The 21777-nt window shown below is 40.3% G+C and overlaps 1 protein-coding gene across 1 annotated transcript in view; it reads right to left on the bottom strand.

Annotated features, from left to right (window-relative positions):
- The window catches only part of DUSP16 (dual specificity phosphatase 16), a 103223-nt gene that overhangs the window by 12900 nt on the left and 68546 nt on the right, over window positions 1-21777 (bottom strand). The window contains exon 5 of the mRNA XM_026087329.1: window positions 6564-6727. Coding sequence (XP_025943114.1) covers window positions 6564-6727 — 164 coding nt within the window. The remainder of the gene's footprint in view (window positions 1-6563; window positions 6728-21777) is intronic.

The following is a 21777-nucleotide window of genomic DNA, read 5'->3' as shown; positions in this document are numbered from 1 at the left end:
TCTAGACATGAGGTCAGGTCAGCAGATAGATGCCTCCGTCCCCTGCAGCAGGGAGTCACCCACAACAATCACCCGCCGCTTCTTCTGGGTGTTCCAGCAGGGCACAGGGTCTGTTGTTCCAGGTACTTCCCTTGCAGCCATGCCCATCTCCTCCTCATCCTGGAGGGCACTAAACCTGTTCTTCAGCTGCAAGTCTTCGGGAGGAGTAGGAGCCTTTCTCCTCCCATGAGCAGTGACCAGTTTCCAGCCTTCTTCTATGATGTTATGATGTACCATTTCACACGGCACAGAGCCCTCTGGCAACTCCACTGCTGCGGGGGTTGGGACTCCCGAAGCCGCACAGTCTCCAAAAATACCCTATCTCTTGCTCCGCTTCTCGGATGCTGCGCAGCCTACTGACTTCCTCCCGTAACTCCCTTACCTGACRACACAGCTTGTCAACAGCAGCACACCTCCTGCAGGAGAGCTGACTGCCAGCCCAGGCCTCCTGGAGAGGCCCCAAGCACTCCCTGCAGCCTGAGACCTGTAGAGCTGCATCTACTGTCAGAGGAGCGGTCTGGGTCGCAGCCTCTGACACAGCAACTCCAACAGCCACTGGGGAACGCGCTCTGCGGCATGTCACAACCATACTTGAGGAAACCTACACCACAGGGAACAGAAATGAAGGTTCCTTCGTGCGCCCTTCTGCGCAAACTGCTGCGCCAACTGCTGCGTCTGTTCACTGCCTCTGTTGCGTCTGTTTGCTGCCTCTGTTCGCTGCGCTCTGGGAGCTGAGCTCTAGGCCTGGCTCTTATATAGGCCTCTCCCTAGCACTGGCTAAGAGGGTGCTTGACCCGCCCTAATCAAGGGCCACCAGGATCAAAGGCCCCAACTCCCTCTGGTCAGGGGCAACCAAGAGAGCTCATTAGCAGCAGCCACTCCTAGCTAGAGCTTTTCCCAGGAGCTTTTCCCAGGAGAAGTCAAGGCCTCCTGCAGTTGTCCTTGCCTAGCTTCCCCTTTCCTGTTCACAGCAATCACCTGCTAGTTCCTCGGGGGTCCTCAGAAAGCCCACAACTTCCAACAAGATCCTCAAGTTCTAGTCAGAGCCCAAACACTGCTGCACAAACTGCTGCGTCTGTTCGCTGCCTCTGTTAGCTGCGCTCACATTAGCACATTCAGAGGTGCCTAAAGATGTGGTCACCTTAACCTAATGTATGTACATTATCCACACAGAGATACCCATCCAAGGGGAATGGAAGATGACCAATTACTCTTAAAGCAAATTATCAGAAATATAAATTGCAGCAATCGTCAAATTAAGAGCTGGGTACAGCAAAGCAAGTTCTCAGCATTACTGCTTCTTACCCTACTAGTTTTCTAGGTCATGCTCCCACTACACCTCAGCTCCTCTTCGTAACAACGTCAGTTTCCTCTATCACCAATTCCCCCCTCTCTCTTCCTTTGCCTCTCCCCAACTCAGGCCTCCTTCAGACCTGTGTGCCTTTTGCAGCCTTCACATTCACATCTCCTGTTACCACATTTAGCTATCATATACTGATACACCTAGAAGTTTAAAACCAGAGTGCTGTAAGGAAGTAGGGGAGTATTTGGGACTATCCAGAGAGGGACATGTATTGAGAAAGGGGTTCTTGGCACAGGAGACTAGTTTATGGCTAGACCCACGGTATCTGACTGGCGCAAAGGAAATCACCAGCCGCCAACATCCATGCCTCCCTGTCCTGGCCTACACAGCTTTTCAAGCGTAGGATTCAAACTGTTCAACATTAACGTCTGTAAAATAAATACCTACTTTAGATCCCTAAGCTCAAAAAACCCTCCTCTCCCAAACCAGCTACCTATTGTCACCACTTATGGTCTTAAAGGTGAGTGAAGAACAACTTAAATAGGAGGCACATGCAGAATCATGAATGATATTAGGTATAAAAGCCACACTAACTCCATTATTTGTCGCGAGAGAGGCAACGCAGGTATCGCTAACAAATGGAGCTCCACGATGCATATTTGTTCAGACTATAGCACATACTAGCTCTAAGGGGTGCTGAGAGGCTGAGGAATTTAGAAGAATAGAAGAGCCTTTTTTTTTTTTTTTTTTTTTTTTTTGAGATAAGTGCTGGTGGGCTGTACAGTCCAACCATCACAATCCCACAGTTAGGTAAGATTTTTGATGTGGAATTGATTGTCCAAATGGGAATTGGAAGGTTGCAGGCGCCAAGTCTGAAATCTCTGAGCCAAAAAAACACCCAAAAATGTGTTAGTGCTTGTCTTTGAGACCAAGGCTAAAGAAAGAAGTTATGATTCCTTCTCTTCTGAGGTATCAATCATTCCCTGTGCAGCACACTAATATAATAACCATAACAGTGACTTCATTGTAAAGCACCCAAGAGGAAGAAGTGAATCATGGTGGAAGGAAGATCCAGAAATCCTAATGCTAACAACTTTGTGAAAAGAAAGTAAATGCTCTTTTGTCAGCTTATTTACATTTTATGACTTGTTTAATCTCAAAATTAATGGCACCCTAAAATGTTATTTTGTTCCAGGAAATAAAATCCAGGTCTGGGAGGAAAAAAAAAAAAAAGAATAGTTAAGTAGCAAAGCAGAAAGTTTTACAGTTCAAATGCTGGTGCAAAATGTGAGATGCAAGTAGGAGAGTCACTCAGGCCCATAACCACCACGCTGAGATTTTTTTGTTATGGTGTCTTTAAGAAAGGACACTGTCACTCCCATATAGGTTAGAACTTAGTTCATCTTCCTTTCACAGATCTGAAGATCAAAGATCTTCTGTCAAAATAAGCACCCTCTTACAATGGTATTTGATATTGGTAACCACCACAATATTACATTAAGACCCCCAAAAGTGCAACCAACTCTTCTGTTAGCAAAATAGAGTAAAATAAAACTGGTAATGGTGAAAAAGGTCTACATTCTGCAAATATACACCTTTAGGTAAAGCAGCATTACTGATCACCAAATTATTAAAGAACACATGGAAAAAAACAGGTATTTCCTGAGGCTTTTAATATCTAAACACTGAAAAAATATTATAAACATTTCAAGACCAAGTATTTAAAAAGAAATTTGTAAAGCAAAAATATAAAGCATCTCCTAAGACTTTTTTGAAGTAATCATAGTTTTGCTAGAGAAATCAAAATTGAACACTCATGTTTGCATATGTTTCATATATAAAATGTTATCAGCAGAGATGTAAATGGCAAATAGCATTAATATTCTTGAAAGGTCATGAATACAGACCTTCCTGCAAGATGACAAATATTTTATCTTCCCCCACTGCCCATTCACTCAGAGATAAGCCTACAGAGATCCTGAAAAGATTAGCTCATTTTCATAAACCATGTTGAAAATCTACCTCTTTCAATAGTTGGGTTGAACTGCATTGCAGATGAATAGTTCTTTCTGCAGAATATTTTTGAGACATTTAAGTTTTAGAGAAGTCAACAGGTCCAGTCAATAGGAAAAATAAGGGCAACCCACAGAAAGCACGTGAAGGCAAAACATAAGGTCAACACACATAACTACCTTTTATAGTTTGGGGTATTTTTTCTGAAAAATTCCCATAAGTTATTTTTTAAAAAAATCTAAACTTGAACAAAAAGCCCATTCTAATCTTAACAGAAGTCATCCCCAGTAACTGACAAAGCAGCAAGGCCATTGAACCAGAGCACGCAAACTTAACTGCTTACCATCTTCTTGACTTGTGTAACAGGGGCAGCCCCTGCTACTTATCACTTGTTTTTGTTTCTTGTCCTCTTGAATATTCTGCGCTTCCCAACATTTTTATTACTATGTACTACTAGTGAGAGAAATCTTCCTTTCTTTCCCTAATACCCTCACGTAGGATCGAGGCTTCCCAAGCAGCAGTGTGTGGAAGGGAGAGCAGTAGAAATAGTGAGGTGTCTGGTAGTATCTCTCTGCCCTTAGAATTTCTAGCTTTCTGACCTCTAGCTATAGCTGACTTTGAGATGAATCAAGAAACTGTTTAATACCAGGAAACTGGGAGTTGCCAATAGTGGGGAAAACATCAAGTGGATTCTAAGAGGCAGAAATCTTCGAGTGTTCCCACAGCTTCTTTAAAGATAATAAAAGTACCAACATTTACGATGGAAGCCATTTCAGACTTTCCACAGGCAATCGCCAAAACTGAAGGGATCACAAAGCTAGTGAGACACGAAGGTCTGTCTCAGTACAGTGAACAAGTAACATTTTCAGAATAGGGAATTGTCTGCTATTGGCTCAAAGTAAGAGGAAAAAGGTATGAGAGACAAGCAGCTCTGAAATTATAAAATGTATATTTGTCTTAGAATGGTTAAGAAACCTAAGAGATCCTTTACTAATCTATGGCAGAATTTCCAAAGATTGACTGTTAAGGATGTAACACTGGGAGATATGAATTGATTAAATTTTCTGTGGATTATATTCTATTATTTTTGTGGTTTTCCAAAGGAAAATAAGAAACACAGTAATCCTTGATCATAACTCCTCAGAATATGTGAGGAACTACAAAACCTGATCAACTCCTGAGAATCCTACATTAATTCTAAATTATCTGCAGCTGCAGGGCTTCCTGCCATGTGACAGACACATGCTGAAATAATATCAAGATTATAAATTAGTAGGCAAGAGAGACATCACCAGTTTGAAACTCTTCCGTAGACTGCTCTGTCACACTCAGGGCTTACCAGCAGCAGCCACGTTTATAGACTCCTCCACCTCTATAATGAAATTCCTGACCATGGCTACCACCTGGATTCTTCTCCTTACTGTACTTGTGCGTAACACCCATTCATAGGCATCAATTTACTGCAAGTAAGGTGAATAGCCTCTTTCATCCCTTTGGGATTATTCATTGCTTCAGAGCCACAACAGATAGACAGCACCAGCATGGAATTCCAGCCACATCCCAAATGAAGTGGCATTGCCCTGGCCCTGGAGGAGAGTAAGGGACCCTCCCCCCCACCCCAACCTCTTGTGACCAAAGATAGCACTTACCATTCACATATTAAAACAAACACCAATAAAAGCATCCTTCTAATATTCTACTATTTACAGCAAGGATTTTTTTTTTTTTTTACTTATTTCCTGGTTTCTTTTGTCTTGGAACCATAAAGTGCTTTTGGGGTAAGAAAAGTAATAAGCTGTTCTGACATCCATCATAAATGAATCAAGTTTAAGTTTCTGACTTGTTACCTGGCAACAAAGATGCAGAAGATTTTAAACGATAAAATAAATAAATACAAGGACTACTGACTATTCTCCATATTAGCAGATTTTTCTCTGTACACTATTAAAGTGCAACCACCCTCTAGCAGATCACTTGTGTGTCAAAGATGCTGTTAAAACAATTGCGAAAAATCCAGAAATTGCCTATTAAGGACCAGACTGGAATGGAGTGAGAAGTAGAAGAAACACATGAAAATTATTATGGTAAAGAATATGACTTTGATGCAATTGCAAGTCTATTGAGATAGGAACTATCTTAAGCTTTATATATGGATTAAAAAAAAAATACATACACACATGCTTGTCACACAATTAAGGCAACATTTTAGGGAGAAGAATTCTATGCCCCCCTCACCCCCTGCCCCAATCTGTGTATTTAAATACCAGCTTATGAAAACTGCTGGAAACTCAACTAATAAATATCACTCCCAAATAGTAATGGGAGGCAAGAGGGCACATGCAGTAGAAATGACAAAGAAATCCCTTGAGAAGTGATCCAAGACGCAGATTCTAAGCAATATAAGACTTGGTCTCCTCATGGAGGTAAACACCTGTGGAAGCACATAGGAATACAGACATATAACAATTTGAGACTGACTCTTTTAGATATCCGAGAGTCCAGCACCCTGCAAGTGCTATACTTGAAGGCTTTGCTCTCTATTTTACGTATAGCACAAATGTCCTGGGCTATTCTGTAGGAACAGAAATTATTAAATGCACATGTATTTAGAAGTAGTAAATGTTTTTGAGTACAGTGCTACCAAAAAGGCTTATTTTAAAGGACCCAACTGATTGTCCAGATCTGACCATTTTATTAGGTGAACGAATATTTGTTTGCAGTAGTCCCTCATCACACAATCAATGATATTTAGGGACTACTTTTTCCAGTGCTTAAAGAAAATACTTAAAAACAATCTTTCTTCTGTCCCACAGTAACCTAAAGGCTACATAGCTGTGTTAACTTTTAACACTTGCCAAAACAAACCAGTCCAAACTATACTCGGGAAACTACCCGACCTGTTGTAATGGCAGATTTAATAGTTTGTTTTGATTAGTTGGTTATTGAGGAAGGTATCATATCATCTTCTCCAAGACCAAGGTGAGAGGAGACAAAGTTTCAGATTACATGACACGTAGACTAATTATATGGACTGTACATCATTAGTTCTCACATAGCTGGCTGTGCATAAGCTATGAAAAGCTGTCATCTGGATCTACTTTAGATGTTTTGCAGCTGTAATGATGCAGTATGATAGATGCCTTGACACAAAGACACATGGAGATTATGTACTCATCCATGTAAACAACATAATATCCAGAACACTCACCTTGTTGAGGACATCTCGCTGACACCCAAGGTACAGATGAGGCAGAATTCGGGTTGGCCCAATGTTGGAGACAGGTAGACACGGCTGAGAAATGCAAGTAGGGACGAGTGTGGATTTTCCTTCACAGAGACCAGGGAAAGTACTGGAGAATTCAGCAAAACCACCTGTGAAACACACAGTATGAATTTTATTTACACGCAGTGTTGAAGGCATCAGTGCCTACATCAATTCTCAAAAGAAAGGATTCATTGCATGGAATGGCAAGGCAGACAGTTATCGAGGTGCAGCAGGAAAGCCCTAACAGAGGAACTCGCACAATGTACATGTGTCTCTTCCAGAAGCACCATGACTGCGCAGAATGAACCATTCATCACACAAGTCACGGCCTGCCTTGTATTCCCATTCTACCTGGGACATTTATTTCTCTGTCTCTCTCTGACTCTCTCCATTCCTCAGAATTTTTCATGCTTGTTCCCATTCATAATGATCATATGTGGAAGGGAAAGTTAAAAAAAAATCCCATACCACCACCACACCAAACCCCCCCACACTTTCTGCTCTCCCTCACAACAAACTGTTTTCTAAGCACCTCTTTCCTTCTATATTGGGTCTATAATTGTCCACTGTGGTTGCTACTGCATTAAGAAAAAGTCATGGTCACTGAATTTGGTGAAAACATCAATACAGGTGGTTATTGTGATTAACGTTTGCTTTAAAATCCTACATTATTATTTCTATGCTGCTTGATAATTTATGTATTTCATAAAATGCAGTCCAAGAGGCTTCACATTTCAAAACCACACCAAGCTGAGGCTTCTCCATCTCGGGGCGGGGCGGGGGGGGAGGACACGGGGGAAGTACAGAGGAAGTTGGGAAGGGGAAGAGCTGAAGACTGGCCACTGAGACTCCTCTGGCAAATTACCACAATTCTCTTTACTCCACTTACTGCTAGCTGCTTCTTCATCCACATTAATTAAAGTATTAGGCCCTATCCATATTATGGCTCCATGACATTTTCATTATTTCCCACTGTTGCATTAACCTAGACAGAAAAACTTGGGTAGAATGACTGATAGCATGTTTAAATCCACCCAAATTCACTCCACACCATACCTAAAATCCCAGTGGTTCTCATAAATGCACTCCTAGGCTGTTTCACCATCAGCCTGGCACTGCTGATTTGCAACATGAAGGGAATAAAAAGCAAGGTTGAGACTGCCCTAGAAACAGATACATAAAAACACATCTCAAGCTCCGTTTCCTTCTCCTGCTTGGCTAGGTCCCTGCTTCCCTCCAATCATGAAAGCTGTGTAATAAATCTGTGCTATCACCTGTGGTCCAACAGGCCTTACCCACAGGTAAAAAAGCAAAAACAAAGAAATCTCCAGCAACCAACTCACACTTAGGCTAAACAAGTTCTAACAAAGCTAGCTAGCTTTTTTACAAACCTAGTTAAAGCCCAAGTTTGGTTCATTCTCATACTTTCTCATTTTCACAAACTACTCTAAAGAAGAACTATAGCTAGTTGCTTAACTCAGAGCGTGTGCGCGCGCGTGTGTGTATATGTATATATGTATATACATACTTTTTTTTTTTTTTTTTTGACTGTTTGCACCGTGTTATAGCCAATCAGTAAGGGTCAAAGGTGCAAATCGCAAAGTCTCTGGCTTTTTCCTCACTTAAAATTCCACTCCTCTGCGTGCTTTTAAAATGAAGGAAGAGTAATTACAACCTGTTCAGAACAAGATACCTCTTTTATCATCAAGAAAGTGAAGTATTAATATGCTAAATCTGCCAAATGCTATGTTCACTATTATTATAGTTTGAAGACATGAATTAAAATTATTCAGCAATAAGATAATGTACTGTTCTGTCAAGGCTTGCACTGCCATTGCCTGAATTATATCTATTCTTTGGATTTGAAATTCTGTATCTTTGGTAAATTCAAAAAAAAAAAAAAAAAAGTATATATCCTTTCACCCCTCTTAGATATTTTGTTTCCTTCTCCTCCCCCCCCCCAAAACTGTTTAACAGCCCACTTTATCCGATACACAGAAAAGCCAATGAGCAGTTTTCAAAACAAAAGCATCATGAACAGCAATTCCTGTTACAGTCTCCTTTTTCAGAAAGTCACTTCTTTATTTTGTTAGATAAGTGATTTTAGACAACTGACAATACTCATCTTTTGAATCATCATAAGGCAAAATAGTTTTAATTTACGGTAAGAGTTTTGTTTTTTTTTTTTTTTTTTTTTTTTGTGTGTTTTCTGTGCAGATTTATTAGATTTGAGCGCACACCAGTTATTGTGACAATCTGGGTCAACAAAATCCAAACAAATTAATTCTTTGGAGAATCTATGCTCAGTTTATGAATTCTGGTTAATTGTACTATGGCATGCCTTGAGTCGTTTAAACTCTATACAAGTAAACCACCATGAACAGATTCAGTGCATGCAGCAGGCATGGTAGAGCAGGCAAAATCTACCCAGGTCACATGAAGAGAGAGTTGAAAAATGGAAAGCCTGTTTAAAAAAAACAAATCACAAAGCACACACCAAACACCCTCACACTGGAAACCACTTACTTTTAAAAAACCTCACAGAACGGAAGAGGCTTGGGAAGGACAGAAGCAGACAGACAGGCATTTATAGCAGAGGGACAAGAGTCAAAAAGGAGGAGGAGCAAAATATGTACAGAAATCCATATTTTTTTCTTGCTCAGTACGTTCCTGTGCTGCCTAAGCAAAAAAGGCAGTTTGGTTTCAGAACTGTGGCAAGGTTCGCGCACTGGTGGGAGTGCACAGCAAACACCTCTGTACGCAGGCTGTCACCCAGAATATCCCCAAGGCTGTACCACATGAAAAGCACCGCCGGGAGAGTCCAAAGGACGATCAATACTGCTTTTCAGGAGCTGAACTGCAAGCCATTTTTCTGTGTCACAACGGAGAGCCCACACCCATGTAGTTTCAGAAAGGCAAAGAAAAGAGGCAGCTCTGGGACCCACATAGATAAATGAAAGCTCAAGAGCACAGGCCCGGCACAAGCCCAAATATAGCAATCTGAGACTGGTTTCAAAAGCAACTAAATGAACACAGTAGCTCACTACCATCCTGTGTTTCCCCCTGTGCTTCCAGTTCCTGGCTGTGTAATCCATGAATACTAATTCTGTGAGCTGATATTACATACGCTAATCTGATTTTTAAAAAAATCCTTCCTTCTCTCCATCGCTAGTAAACGTATTTATTTTTGCCAATGTGGTTTCTGCCAGGTTAACAAGTTAAACAGACTCACAGGGAAGTTTCACAATCCACTCCAAGGCAACCAGGAGGAACTCCCAACGGGGAAATGGGGGTAAAGAAACATGAGTGTGTTTTGGGGGATGTGGAAAGGGTGACAATGATAAGCAAAACCACTGCTTATCACAGAGCCATACCCCTAAACTGAAAGAAATATACCAGTGATGCAGTGCAGGTTTGGCTCTGACACCTTCAAGTGTTCCTGTAAGCTAGGTTTTCTTTTCCTTGGTTTACAGTATCTGTTCAGGAGCACAGAGACTGCTCTCCACTGTATTAATGAAATGATAGAAAGAGTTTTCAGATCAATTCTCCCACACACTTGCTAAATTCTCCAAGATACAGAATAATGTTGTTATGTTCCTCTGTTACAGAAAGCAGTCTTTGAATTCTTAGTCACTACATGCCAGGTCATGACTCTTAGATAAATTTAATATAAGATATGGCATTGGAGAGTCCAGAAGTTCCTTGAAAGGTTGGGGGAAGAAGGAAGAGAGAGTCCAGTATCACTGTTTGGTTTCACTTGCTTATTCTTTATTTCTTGGGAAGCTCGCTGTCTGTTTTCTGGAGCTTCTGACACAGTTGGAAGTAGAAAAGCGACTCAAGTTCCTTACAAAAGGGCAGCCCAAACAAAGAACAGATACTTACGTGCTTTCATTGTAAAAGACTACATGGCAAAGTTAGAGGACAAAAAAATTCCTGACTACCTACAGATTAGTCTCACTTCTCCACGAATACTGCAGCAAGAAGCTAATATGCTGAAAACTGAGACTTTGGGAGGTGGAACCTCCTGCATGCAACACCCCATCATCATAAGTGTAAGCAGCAGTCTTATTTTTTAGGGCTTTGTCAAAGCAAGCTTCAAGTGATTCAAGTTTAGATACTTCTACACTTCCTCTGGGATGTTCAGCCTTACAAAGTCATCTATAATTTATATAGATATACATCAATAAATGACCGCACTTGAAGATGTGTAGGAAAAAGAAATGATATATCTTTTTCATGCATCTCTGATCTCTAATACAGATTAATACAGATTCTGATCCCCAGCAGTCACAAAAGCAGAAGTCTATGTACAGTCTATACAAGGAACCTTAGGAGAAAAGTTCTTTAACTACTCAAGACTACCTGTACTCTCCTGCTGTAAAGGAAGCAGACAGTGCTCAAAAACAAACTTTAAGCATTTGGAAAATGAATTTGGTGCATAGATGGGAACACAGAACAGAAAACTGACCGTTAAAAGAAAAGAGAGGACTAGTTTAGATTCGAATTTCATAATTTGAAGATCACCTTTGTACCAAGGCAAATTTCCTCTTTACATCCCCTTAACTACCTCAGTTGGAATACGGATATTGGTGTTTTAGTAGGAAAAAATGTGCTTTTCTTCTGGAGCTAGTTCGTAAACATCACCCTTTCTCCACTACTATTCCAGCCTCTGCAAGTGGTAAATCAATCACAAGAGCATATTAAAACTGTGGCAAACACATCTACAGGTCATTACAGAGCCAGCAGTTTATTAAAGCTCCACTGAAGCTTTTGATAAACTTAACTGGGCCCAGGACCTAATCTTCTAGGCAAGATCTAGTAAATCTCCCCCACCTTACAGCCAATGGTCTCTTAACCAGAAGGGTACCCCCTTCCTGCTTAAAATATCTGGCAGGCTATTCTTTGTAGCCTTAGCAATCAGCACAACTGCCAAATGTGCCACAGACTAGAAATAGATGACTGAAAGAACTCTGAAATATCCTCTCCTAAATAGCTTATGAAATCATACAGGTTTTCCCTATTCTTCACTGTGAAGCTAGACTGAAATAGCTGTCTTGACATTCAACAGGAAAGTTACCGACAGAGAAAGGAGGAAACAGAAGAACATTTTTATATATCTAAAATTTTTGCTTGTGCTTAAAACTATTTGCCCCACCCCAAAGGATGTTTTTGAAATTTTCCACCCTTTACTTTTTCAGTGAACCCACCTAATACCAATGAATTAAATGGACGACCCTTCCACCTCCTGCTGCACAGTAACACAGTAACATATATATACACACACACACAGGTATACACAGTAACTTAATCTACAACAAAATTTCTATCTTATTGTCATGGAATATATGCACAGAGGAAGAAGCATCTTGCTCTTCACTTTTAAGTATACGATTGCTTCTACCACGACTGCACACATGTAAAGTCAGTGTATCCCTTGGCTGGTAGCAAGTAGCTAACACTACTCTAAGTCTGACTTACTTGCATAATAGGCCCTACCCAAGTTTGAGGGAAAAATCTTCAAGGATGATGACTACCATCATTATGGGAGCAAGTTAAAGTAACTGAGACGGAAGTGATTTCAGACTTCATCGTCTAATATATTTTCCAAGCTGAAAGCATAAGATATCAAAATAGCAGTGGTAAATTGACTGTGATGTTCAGCTGGTTTTGTCCTGTACGTTTCTGAAAAAAAAATCCACTAATTTAAGTTTGCTCTAATTTCAGATGGTCCCTCAAAAGATTGCAAAGACATACAACTGCCTCGAGGCAGCTCAGCTCTCGCTTAAGTAGCTTGTTAGAATGAACAGACCAGTAAAATGATTTTAGTTTTAACCAAGTGATGAGCAGCCCTTGGTTGCAGCGTGTTTAACAAACTGCAGTACAGTACCGCATTCTAGTGCTGACTTGTTCTGCTCGCTTTGTGTAGCTATGATTCACACAGAGTTTCTATGAAACCATGTTAAGGAGCCAAAAGCTGTCAGGTTTTGCAGCGTAAATGCTTGTGTGTGGCAGAAAACCCAACACCTCCTAGATCTTTATAGTAAAGCCTGCATTGCTGGCTTACAAGCCTCCACATCCATTAACAGAAATTTGGCAAGATCCAGTATCCTACTCAATTACCCTGTTGCTATGGTTCTGCAAAGTGGTGACTACACACTTTCCTTTGATCAAAACACTACAGTTTCCTAATACAGCATACATGTGTTATGATTATCATCATAAAGATATGATCATTAAAGGTATCTTGACACCAGAGAAGTTTCAACTCCCTTCTTAGCCAACCCAGGAAACAAAACAGGGCCAAACCCAGAAGGCATGAAAGAGTTTTAACAAACTTCCACACTAAAAGCTATTTTTTCTTATAGATTCATTGCATAAACCCCTGTACAAATAAATCTCCCAACTAACTTTGTCAGCAGCAGGAAGAGAAGAGGGAGAGAAGCTGGAATCAGGTGGCAACAAATGATAGCCAGAGAAATTTTGTTGATTTGGGAACAGCTACGTTTCATTACAGAAACAGAATCCATCCAGATCCTTAGGGCTATTTAGTGTACTACCATCAGAGGCAAATTCTAAATTATTAAAGAGAAATAATATTGAGAATCACAAACATTTACATCAGCTCATCTGTTTTATTTTATATGGGAACAGGCTAAGAGCATTCCACTATGCTGTCAACTACCATGCTGCAGTTGCAGGGGCAGTAGCTCTGTAAACCACTGGAGAGGTTTTGCAAGTAAAAGGCTGGTTAAGCCCTAAATCCTTGATCTGAACACTTAACACAGAACTTGGAAGTGCAGATAACATTTTACTGGTTGTGTTCAACACTCAGTAAAACCATTCAAGATAAGTAACACTCTAACAGGATATAAAATTGGGGATAAAAATGCAGATGTTTCCTATGCTTCCATGTTATGCTGGATTCTTTTTCCCCTCCCCTGTCTTTGCTCCTTATATTTCTTTCAAATGGTTCAAGCCATGCTGATAGATGTAACCACTGAAAATAAAACATGACAATTTCAGAAAACATTCAACAATAGATTCTGAATTAAAAACTAAAAGCATTTTTCTTTGTTTAGAGAAATCTAAATACTCGTGATATAGATTTAGTATGGGGAAGAGTACAAAGGTTAAGCAGAAACTCCAATCTACAAAAACACAGTTTTCAAAATTCAAGTGTTGGTCTTCATTCACACACAACACACAACCTTTCCTCGCATGAACACAAATCACTCATCTTCTGCTTTGGGGTCTTATGGCTGGTCCTGTGAAACTTCATCTGTTATTGAGCAGAACATCCCTGCACCCATCCTGCAGACTTCCCCCCATCCATCAGCCCAGGACCCCTTTGCTCACCTGATCTCCACCTCCCCCAAAATACCCTTCTTTTCTGCAGGGCGCTGGGGAGAAAGCAGACTGCCATCACCTCCTCTTAGTCTCTTCAGAGATTGCCCTGAGCAGCTCACTGACAATTACACAACATACACCAGCTCACTCACACTTACACAACATACTAGAGTAACAGGGCTGTTGGCTGGTTCTAACTACCAGCTACTACATTAGCCAAACAGGCTTGTTTTGGTAACATCTCCCCCATCCACACACATTTAACAATTAAGTTTTTTTCCTTTGCATGCAAGTTTAGTATAACACAGTTGTTTCCTCATACACATATTCCTCCTGTGCATCAGCTTCCACATATTTCTAAGATACGGACAAATTGATCACTAGACAATCCTAATATCTCTTTAAAGTTCCTTTGAAAATTACTGTTGAAACAGCCAACCCCATAATTCCTTACCATTCTCAAATGTTTTCAGAGCTCTGTACCTCAAGTTTGCTCTTTAATTGCCTAATGATAGCTGCTCTCTTACAAATCAAGTAAGTACATACTGACAAAGCACAGAAAAGAGCAGATACTTGACTACACTTCAGAAATAAGGTGGATTAAGGTAGGGCATGAAATTAATGTGCAACAGCTGATGTGCCCACATCTCTGCAGTGAAAGGTAAATATGAGAATAGGGGACCTCCCTGTTAGGTGTAACTTGTTTTTTCTAGTACAACTGTCCAAATGTGGACACAGGTCCTATAAAGGAAGAGCTCCATGCATATACAAATCCTAACAGTACTACTTCCATTTTTAAGAATGAACTTAAATTGCACTTGTCCTGGGACGATTTCTTTTTAAAGGCATCCATGAAATATAACTTGGAATGCAAGAAAGCTGAGAAAATACATGAAGTGATGTGAAGAACTGTTGGTTTCCTATGGGCCTGTCAAACAAGGCTCTGAGGAGAGCCCCACACAATTGCCTTTCATGCCAAGTGCCTGGCAGCAAAGCTGAGAAGGAGGGGAGAAGAGAAGAGATTCAGAAAGAGAAGAAAACAGGTTGGTAACCAAGATAAGGCACCTTGCCACCTTCTCAAACTAACAGAGACTCATTGTAAAGATTAGAATAGCAGCTTTGGACTTTCACACTAAGCAAGCATATTTTTAAACCAAGTAATTCCAGGGGGAGCAGAACTTAAGAATCCCGCCTGCCTACGGGGGACTCCCTTGTGGTCGGATTCTCTGGTGGCTACTAGAGCGTGAGCTCCGAACAGCTCTTTCTAGTGCTGGGGCCTACACAGCACCGCTGCTCAGTTCAACCTGGAAATATTTTTCACAGAGAGACACTAATTTGAGGCTCTCCACTGTACCAGTGCTTACTTCCATAGGACTTGACAGAACTTCCATCATATTTTATTTTGTTACTCCTTTGGTCAAACCTTACTGAAACTGAGCAACAAGCTTAAAAATCTTTGTGGGTGACAGCAGACAGAGACAACATGGCAACTCACATGGCTTCCCTAAAACTTCAGGCTAAAATAAATATATGAAGTGTTGTATACAATGTCCCAGTACATCCAGCTGGCCCTGCAGCACTGTGTGTCGTATATAGGATGCATGGAAGAATTCCTCCTCTTGCTGCTGATGTAGATATAAGAGACAGCGAACATGTCTGTTTTTTCCACAGCCTGCAGAGGCTGCAGGAGAAGCCCATACACACTGGTAATGCAGAGCACACTGGACATTGCCAACTTTGGTATTTCTCGAGTGCCACTCAAATCAGTTGCTTTTCCTTTTTCTTCCCCTTTGGATTCTGACTATTCAGAAAAGACCAAAGGGAGAAATTAGTTTTCCCCTCAATTCATTCTTCTTGAAAACAGACTAGAAGCAACTTCACTCCTTTTCCTACAAGACCTAATTGTCTGCCAGTTGATCAGTGTTAAGTCAGCATCAAACAATTATTTTAGAGCAGAGGCAAGAGGTAGAAACAGCCTAGGACCCAAGAGATGAGTCAAAAAACATAGAAGACATGCATATACTAGAACAGCATTGCATGAGGGAGACCTTGAAGCTTGTTTGACAGAAGATCCCCCCCCCACACACTTTTAATCCAGAATTAGCTTCTTCATTAAGGGTACCAATTATTCATAAATTTTATATAGCTATATACTAATAAACAGTATATTAGCATCCCTTTTTAAAACAAAAAGAGCAGCAACAAAACCCAGCAAAATTTCCAACTAGCTCTTCAACATAATGTTTAGATCCTGTACGTTTAAGTAAACCTTACCAAACTTCTGTATTCACCAAGGGTTTGCAGTGGAGTGCATTAATGTTTAGCTTCCCCCCTCATAGCAATTTGGAACTTGTTATTGTAAAGGCTTATCAGTGCCAGGCACACAACCTGTCTACCATTACTGAAAACTATGCAAAAATTGAATTTAAACAACATTACAGCAAAGACAGAAGATACACAAAATACTAACATTAATGTTTATTTTGCTTCAGATCAGACACTATTCTGTGGTTTAACTGCATTTTCACAGTCATATTCCCATTGAACATTTTCTACCCAAACACATTAAAACATGTATCTAAAAGCTACAGGATAGATTTTCCCCTCTGCTGTAATGAAGCAGAGTTGTAAGCCTTCCAACCCAAACTTTTATGAAGCTGCAATGTTTTGACTTTGTTTAAGTGAGCTGCAGAGCTACACAGACCGTTAGAATTCATGCATTCCAGCTCCGCCAAACAGGGATGCTTGCCATTTTCCATTACACAAGTTCACGCTGCAGAGCCCAGTTCAGATTGCTGCCATGCCGGCAGACAGCACGCCTCCCCCCACTGCTCCCTTCCCGCCCCTTCTCATTGCGGTCACTAGGATTTGCTGCACAGACTAAAAGCTTCTCAAAGCTCTGGTTTTATCATGGCAATGTTCGGAAAGCGGCCCTGTTATGCTAGGCGTTCTGCGAGCACAGGAGCAAAGCGAGTTCCTTGCCTTGCAGAGTTTACTGTCTTCGGTAAGACAAGGTTAATAGAGAGGTTAAGCAAGCAAGAGGTGGGGGGGAAGGAAGAGGGGAAAAAAAAAAAAAAAAAAAAAAAAAAAAGAAAAAACCCCCCCCCCCCCAAAAAAAAGTGGCGTATACCAATAGAAGAGTCAGCCTAAACACAAGCAAAGAGAACATCCTGGACATTTGCTTGCCCTTTCTGCCTCTGAAGAAAAAATATCCTCATCATAATTTCAGTCAATTAAGTTTCATAAGCATCTAGAAGTATCCAAAACAAAAGCAAAGTTCACAAGTTATTCTTGGGTTTGAAAAGTATTATGAGAGCGTCACACTAGTCAAACTTTGCTTTCTCTCAAAAGACAGCAAGTGGATACACATATGAAAGTAATAAAGTGTACTCCCATTTTTCAAGTGCTTAAAACAATCATGGCACTAAACGAACACTCAAAACCTCGCTCTAAGTACAAAGGGTGGGAGGATATTCGCACAGGGCCAGCTGTAGCCAAGGGTACTAGTTTTTCTAGGCTCTCACCAAGGCTGATGGAGAGGGAGGCTTTCACAGAGGCAAAACTCCTTTCTTTCAAGGCAAAACTCCTTTCTTGCTCTCCTCTCCTCCCCACTGACATGGGCTGAACTCCATAGGCTACAAGATCACTTTGAGAACTTGCACCTACTCTGCAAGACTTTCACTTTTTTCCTTTCAGAGACTTGCTGGTAACACTGTTCACATTCAGATTATCAGGAAAACCAGCATCGTTATGCAACTATCCTTTTTCCTCTAAGCACTGGCAGAATGCTTAAATAGCTTATTTCCTATTATTTCAACTTGCAAATAACTCAGTTATTCTAATCAACTACCACCACTTGGAGATATGCTCTTCTCCCTGAGGTGTTCCCAAAAGACTTGTGCATAGGGAACGCTGAGAACTTTAGTCAGCCACAACCAAAGGTTATTAAGGTCCATCTCCAATATTAAAAAGCAGAGGGGGCTAGGGGAGAAAACCAAATACAAGGTGTTAGACAGGAAACTATCAGGCAGCACAAACAGCTAACTCATGCCATCTTTCAGTACGCACTGGCTATGCACATATTTGGCATTTGGGATTGCAGAAATAGGGAAAAAAAGTTCAAGTTCCACAACCCTGCTCATGTCAACTGTAGATGGAAATGACCAGCTCTAGTCACGTAGAGTATATTCTTAAAATTTTATCTTGTGGCTCCTCTGCCACAAGATGTGGCTTTCATGGTAAAAAAGCAGGGAGAGGACACTTTTTTTTTTTTTAATCCATCTTTGCTTTAGGCAAGTAAAGACAATACAGTGGCAAATGTACCCTTGAGATGCACACGTTTTTATACTAAGAGTCCTTTAAACAGAGTTGATTTCAAATATCTTTAAGAGAAATCCCAGCATAAGTAAGTCTGTAGAAGAGTTCTTCAGCTTGCTTCCTTCTTTGTATCTTCCACGTGAGTCTTCCATTTTGCATGTGCTCTCTGCTAGGTGCAGGACAGGACAGGGGGAAACAGTGATTTGGAAAGTTTCAGCAAAAACATTTTTTGCAATGGTCTCTGTTTCCAGGACCTTTGCCTGATCTCACTGAACTCATTCTGTTTGCCTTTTTTCCCCCCACCTTTACTCAGTTTATGACTTCATTTATTGTTCACTGTATGTCACCTGCATTTGTCACTGAATACGAAATTAGTAATTTATGTCTTTCTGCTTATCACAGTACCTTTGTACTTGGTGAAAGCTCAGAGACCTTGGGAAGGTAAAATCCATTAAATCATATTATTGTTCACATTTTTAATAGGCAGAAGTGTAGCAGAGATTAGGAGATAGTTCACCATTTGGGCCTTGACTGCATGTTACCATAACTCTTTTCTGTGATGCACCCAAACAAGGTTTTGGAATGGTGCTGTACAACTTCCCCAACTTCAGTGTTTAGTGTTCATGCAAGTCAAATGCAGGCTTCACACTGGGCACCTAGAAGAACTGTAATTCTCCATTAGTGATTCTCTGAACTGTTAAGCTGACCTGTGTAGTAAGTAGCACATAGGAGTTTATATACGCCATTTCTTCAAGACAGCTCTCACCTGACCTTAGCATGAGACACCACTCTTTCTTCCCAAGTACTCCTTGCTTCACCCATTGAAGGATGGCACCTTTGTCTCCAGCAGTGTTTGGATACTCTTTTCTACAGGTTTTCAACAGACAAGATTCAAGTATACCCAACCCCAATTTCATCTACAGATCAAGTCCATGCTATTTAATGAAAGGTATGGGTCAATATAACACAATTGCATACAAATTTATGACAGAGTATAGGCATTGGAGGGTCAAATTGTACAGGCACTTCTAGAAGCTCACAAAAGGCTTCTAGTATATTTTACTCCCCTTCCTCAACATCACTGATTGTTCTCAGTGGCACTGAATACCCAGTTATATCAAGTCTAAGTGGCAATTCAGCAACTGACAAAAAAGAAAAATATGTCCTTTATGATTTGCTGGCAAAACATGCTCCATTTTTGCAGCACTTTAAGAAATTCTTACAGAGAGTTCAGTGAAACTGTTTTTATGACCCTACATTACAGAATTCTGATGTTTATCTAATCCTTCTTAGACATTTACCATTGCTCCACGTTCATATGAGTACAAGAATTCTGCTTTTGGTTTCAGTTCAGTGCCAATACAGTGTCTCTGTATTAGGCTATTGAAATTTTTAATCTCAGGTTGGATAGAGAGACAGGTAAGGATTTCTACCTGCTTTTTCAGAAATCCTTCCATTTAGCAGGAATTCTCTTCATAGAAAACATAATATCAGCCTCCACTTCATCATCAGAGGCAACATTTGAAAGGTAACCATCATGAGGACATCCATGCTTACAAGAGTAAGAGCAAGCCTGATTAAGAGGAAAAGTAAGAAAAAATAAGTGCATTAGGAAAGTAGACAATGAATAACTTCCATTGGCATAGTGGAACAGAATTTAAATAAGACTCTTGCTATTTACCACCTTGATCATGCTATGGCATCAAGCAAGAATGTTAGTAGCCTCTCCTAACTGTTTCTGTAGACCAAGCAGAAACATCACAAACTAAAAAAATGAAACTAAAAACTAATTAAAAAATAAAAAAAATTAAAAAGGCTCCATAAAAATAAATCCAATTCTCAAAATCTGGGAAGGGAATGGTTCAAGTCAAACCCTTGTGTTTAACTCAGTGGGGTAGGTACAATGATGGTAATGGGAGTGGGGTTAAGCCTTCAGTACCCACATTTCAGTATTTTGTGCATTGTTAAAAACTAAGAACCAAAACAAATATTTAAATTCCTGAGAACATTCCCCACCAGATTATAAGTATTTTTATGAGGTTAGATCAAAAGCTTAAACTAATTGGTAAGGGTTCCTTTGAGGTCTTTACACTAGTTACGTCAATGAAAAACAGCCTTCAGGTTAGAGCATACCTCTATGCACAACCTAAATAATTAAAACAAAACAAAACCCCACAAAACTCACCAAATGATCAGTAATAGGTGGAGGCAGCAAGAGTGGACACAGGAATTTCAGATATTTGTTAATTGCTGTTTATTCTATCTCAAAAAAAATTATTTTCCTACCCCAAAACGTTTATTTAAGGTCACTGTTTTAAGTAAACCACATCGAGCGGCTTAGGGAACACTCAAGTCCAAAGGTTTTTTCTTTCTGCATGGTGCATTGACCCCTACTCTCATTACGAGCCATAAACGTTTACGAGAGTTTGTCATCAGCTTGCTGAGACAACACATTTTATCTAGTTTTCTATAGCTGCATATCAACAAACTCCAAGAAATGTTTTATAAGACAAAATCTTGCATGCTGTCCCTCCCCCCACAAGGCTCCAGGAAAAGAATATGAAGATTCTTCTCCTTAATCAAGACACAAGCAGGAAAGGTAACACTGCTGAGACTGCAACCGGTTACAGCACAGCAGAAGATGCATTTACCACTTGTGTGAGGTTGCTTCTTTAAGTAGCTAGTTCTTTAACAGACGTAATAAAACCAAAAGAATTGTGAAAAGGAATTTTCTTATGTAAGGAAGGAAGCTAGTTATAAGAGAAGGAAACGCCACAGAGCTGAAGGAGCATAGTTGATGTTAATTACTTTAATACCAATTCATCTTAGTTGGCTATATTTCCTGAAATAAACACTTACCGCTAATAGATCAATAGTAAACACTTTCTTTGTATTTCCCTTTTGTTACTATCAGTTATTTTTGCATTCAGAAATAGCCCCATCCCTAGCTATTTAACCAAAAAATGATGAAATTCTCAAATCTAATCTCTGCTAAGAGAAATGCATTTGACATGTTAAAATAAAGATCCTCCTTTCTATAGGAGAGTTTTAATACATTAACACCCTTCCCTAACACCCAAACTTCAGCTGCACATGGCTAAATTCATCTCAGCTAGCTAATATGCACTTGTATCTTATAGATGTTTTAAGTTGCATTTTCGGCTTGAACAGGCAACTACCATACGTAGATACAAGAAAAAAAATCCACAACACTCACTCATAGTATCATTATAAGGTACACAATTGGTGTTTGCCCAGATTATGCAGAACAGGGGTACATTCCCTTTCTGATATTGTCCCTTCCTACAGAGGCTACCGAAAAGCCCGAGGATGGAGACACTACGAACATCATCTCCATGCAGAGCAAGAAGAGAACCAGAGCCATGCTTCCAGTAAACCAATTTCAAAACTACAGAAAAAGAGCAGCATTGACAGAGTTTGGGCAACCTTCTTCTTCCAACTACTCCCAAGGATGATGTTTCCCCAGCAATTC

This window comes from Apteryx rowi, unplaced genomic scaffold, assembly GCF_003343035.1.
Source record: "Apteryx rowi isolate R43461 unplaced genomic scaffold, aptRow1 scaffold_712, whole genome shotgun sequence".
Classification (NCBI taxonomy): Eukaryota; Metazoa; Chordata; class Aves; order Apterygiformes; family Apterygidae; genus Apteryx; species Apteryx rowi.
Note: the sequence above shows the minus strand (reverse complement) of the source record. Positions and strands in the feature narration are given on the sequence as shown.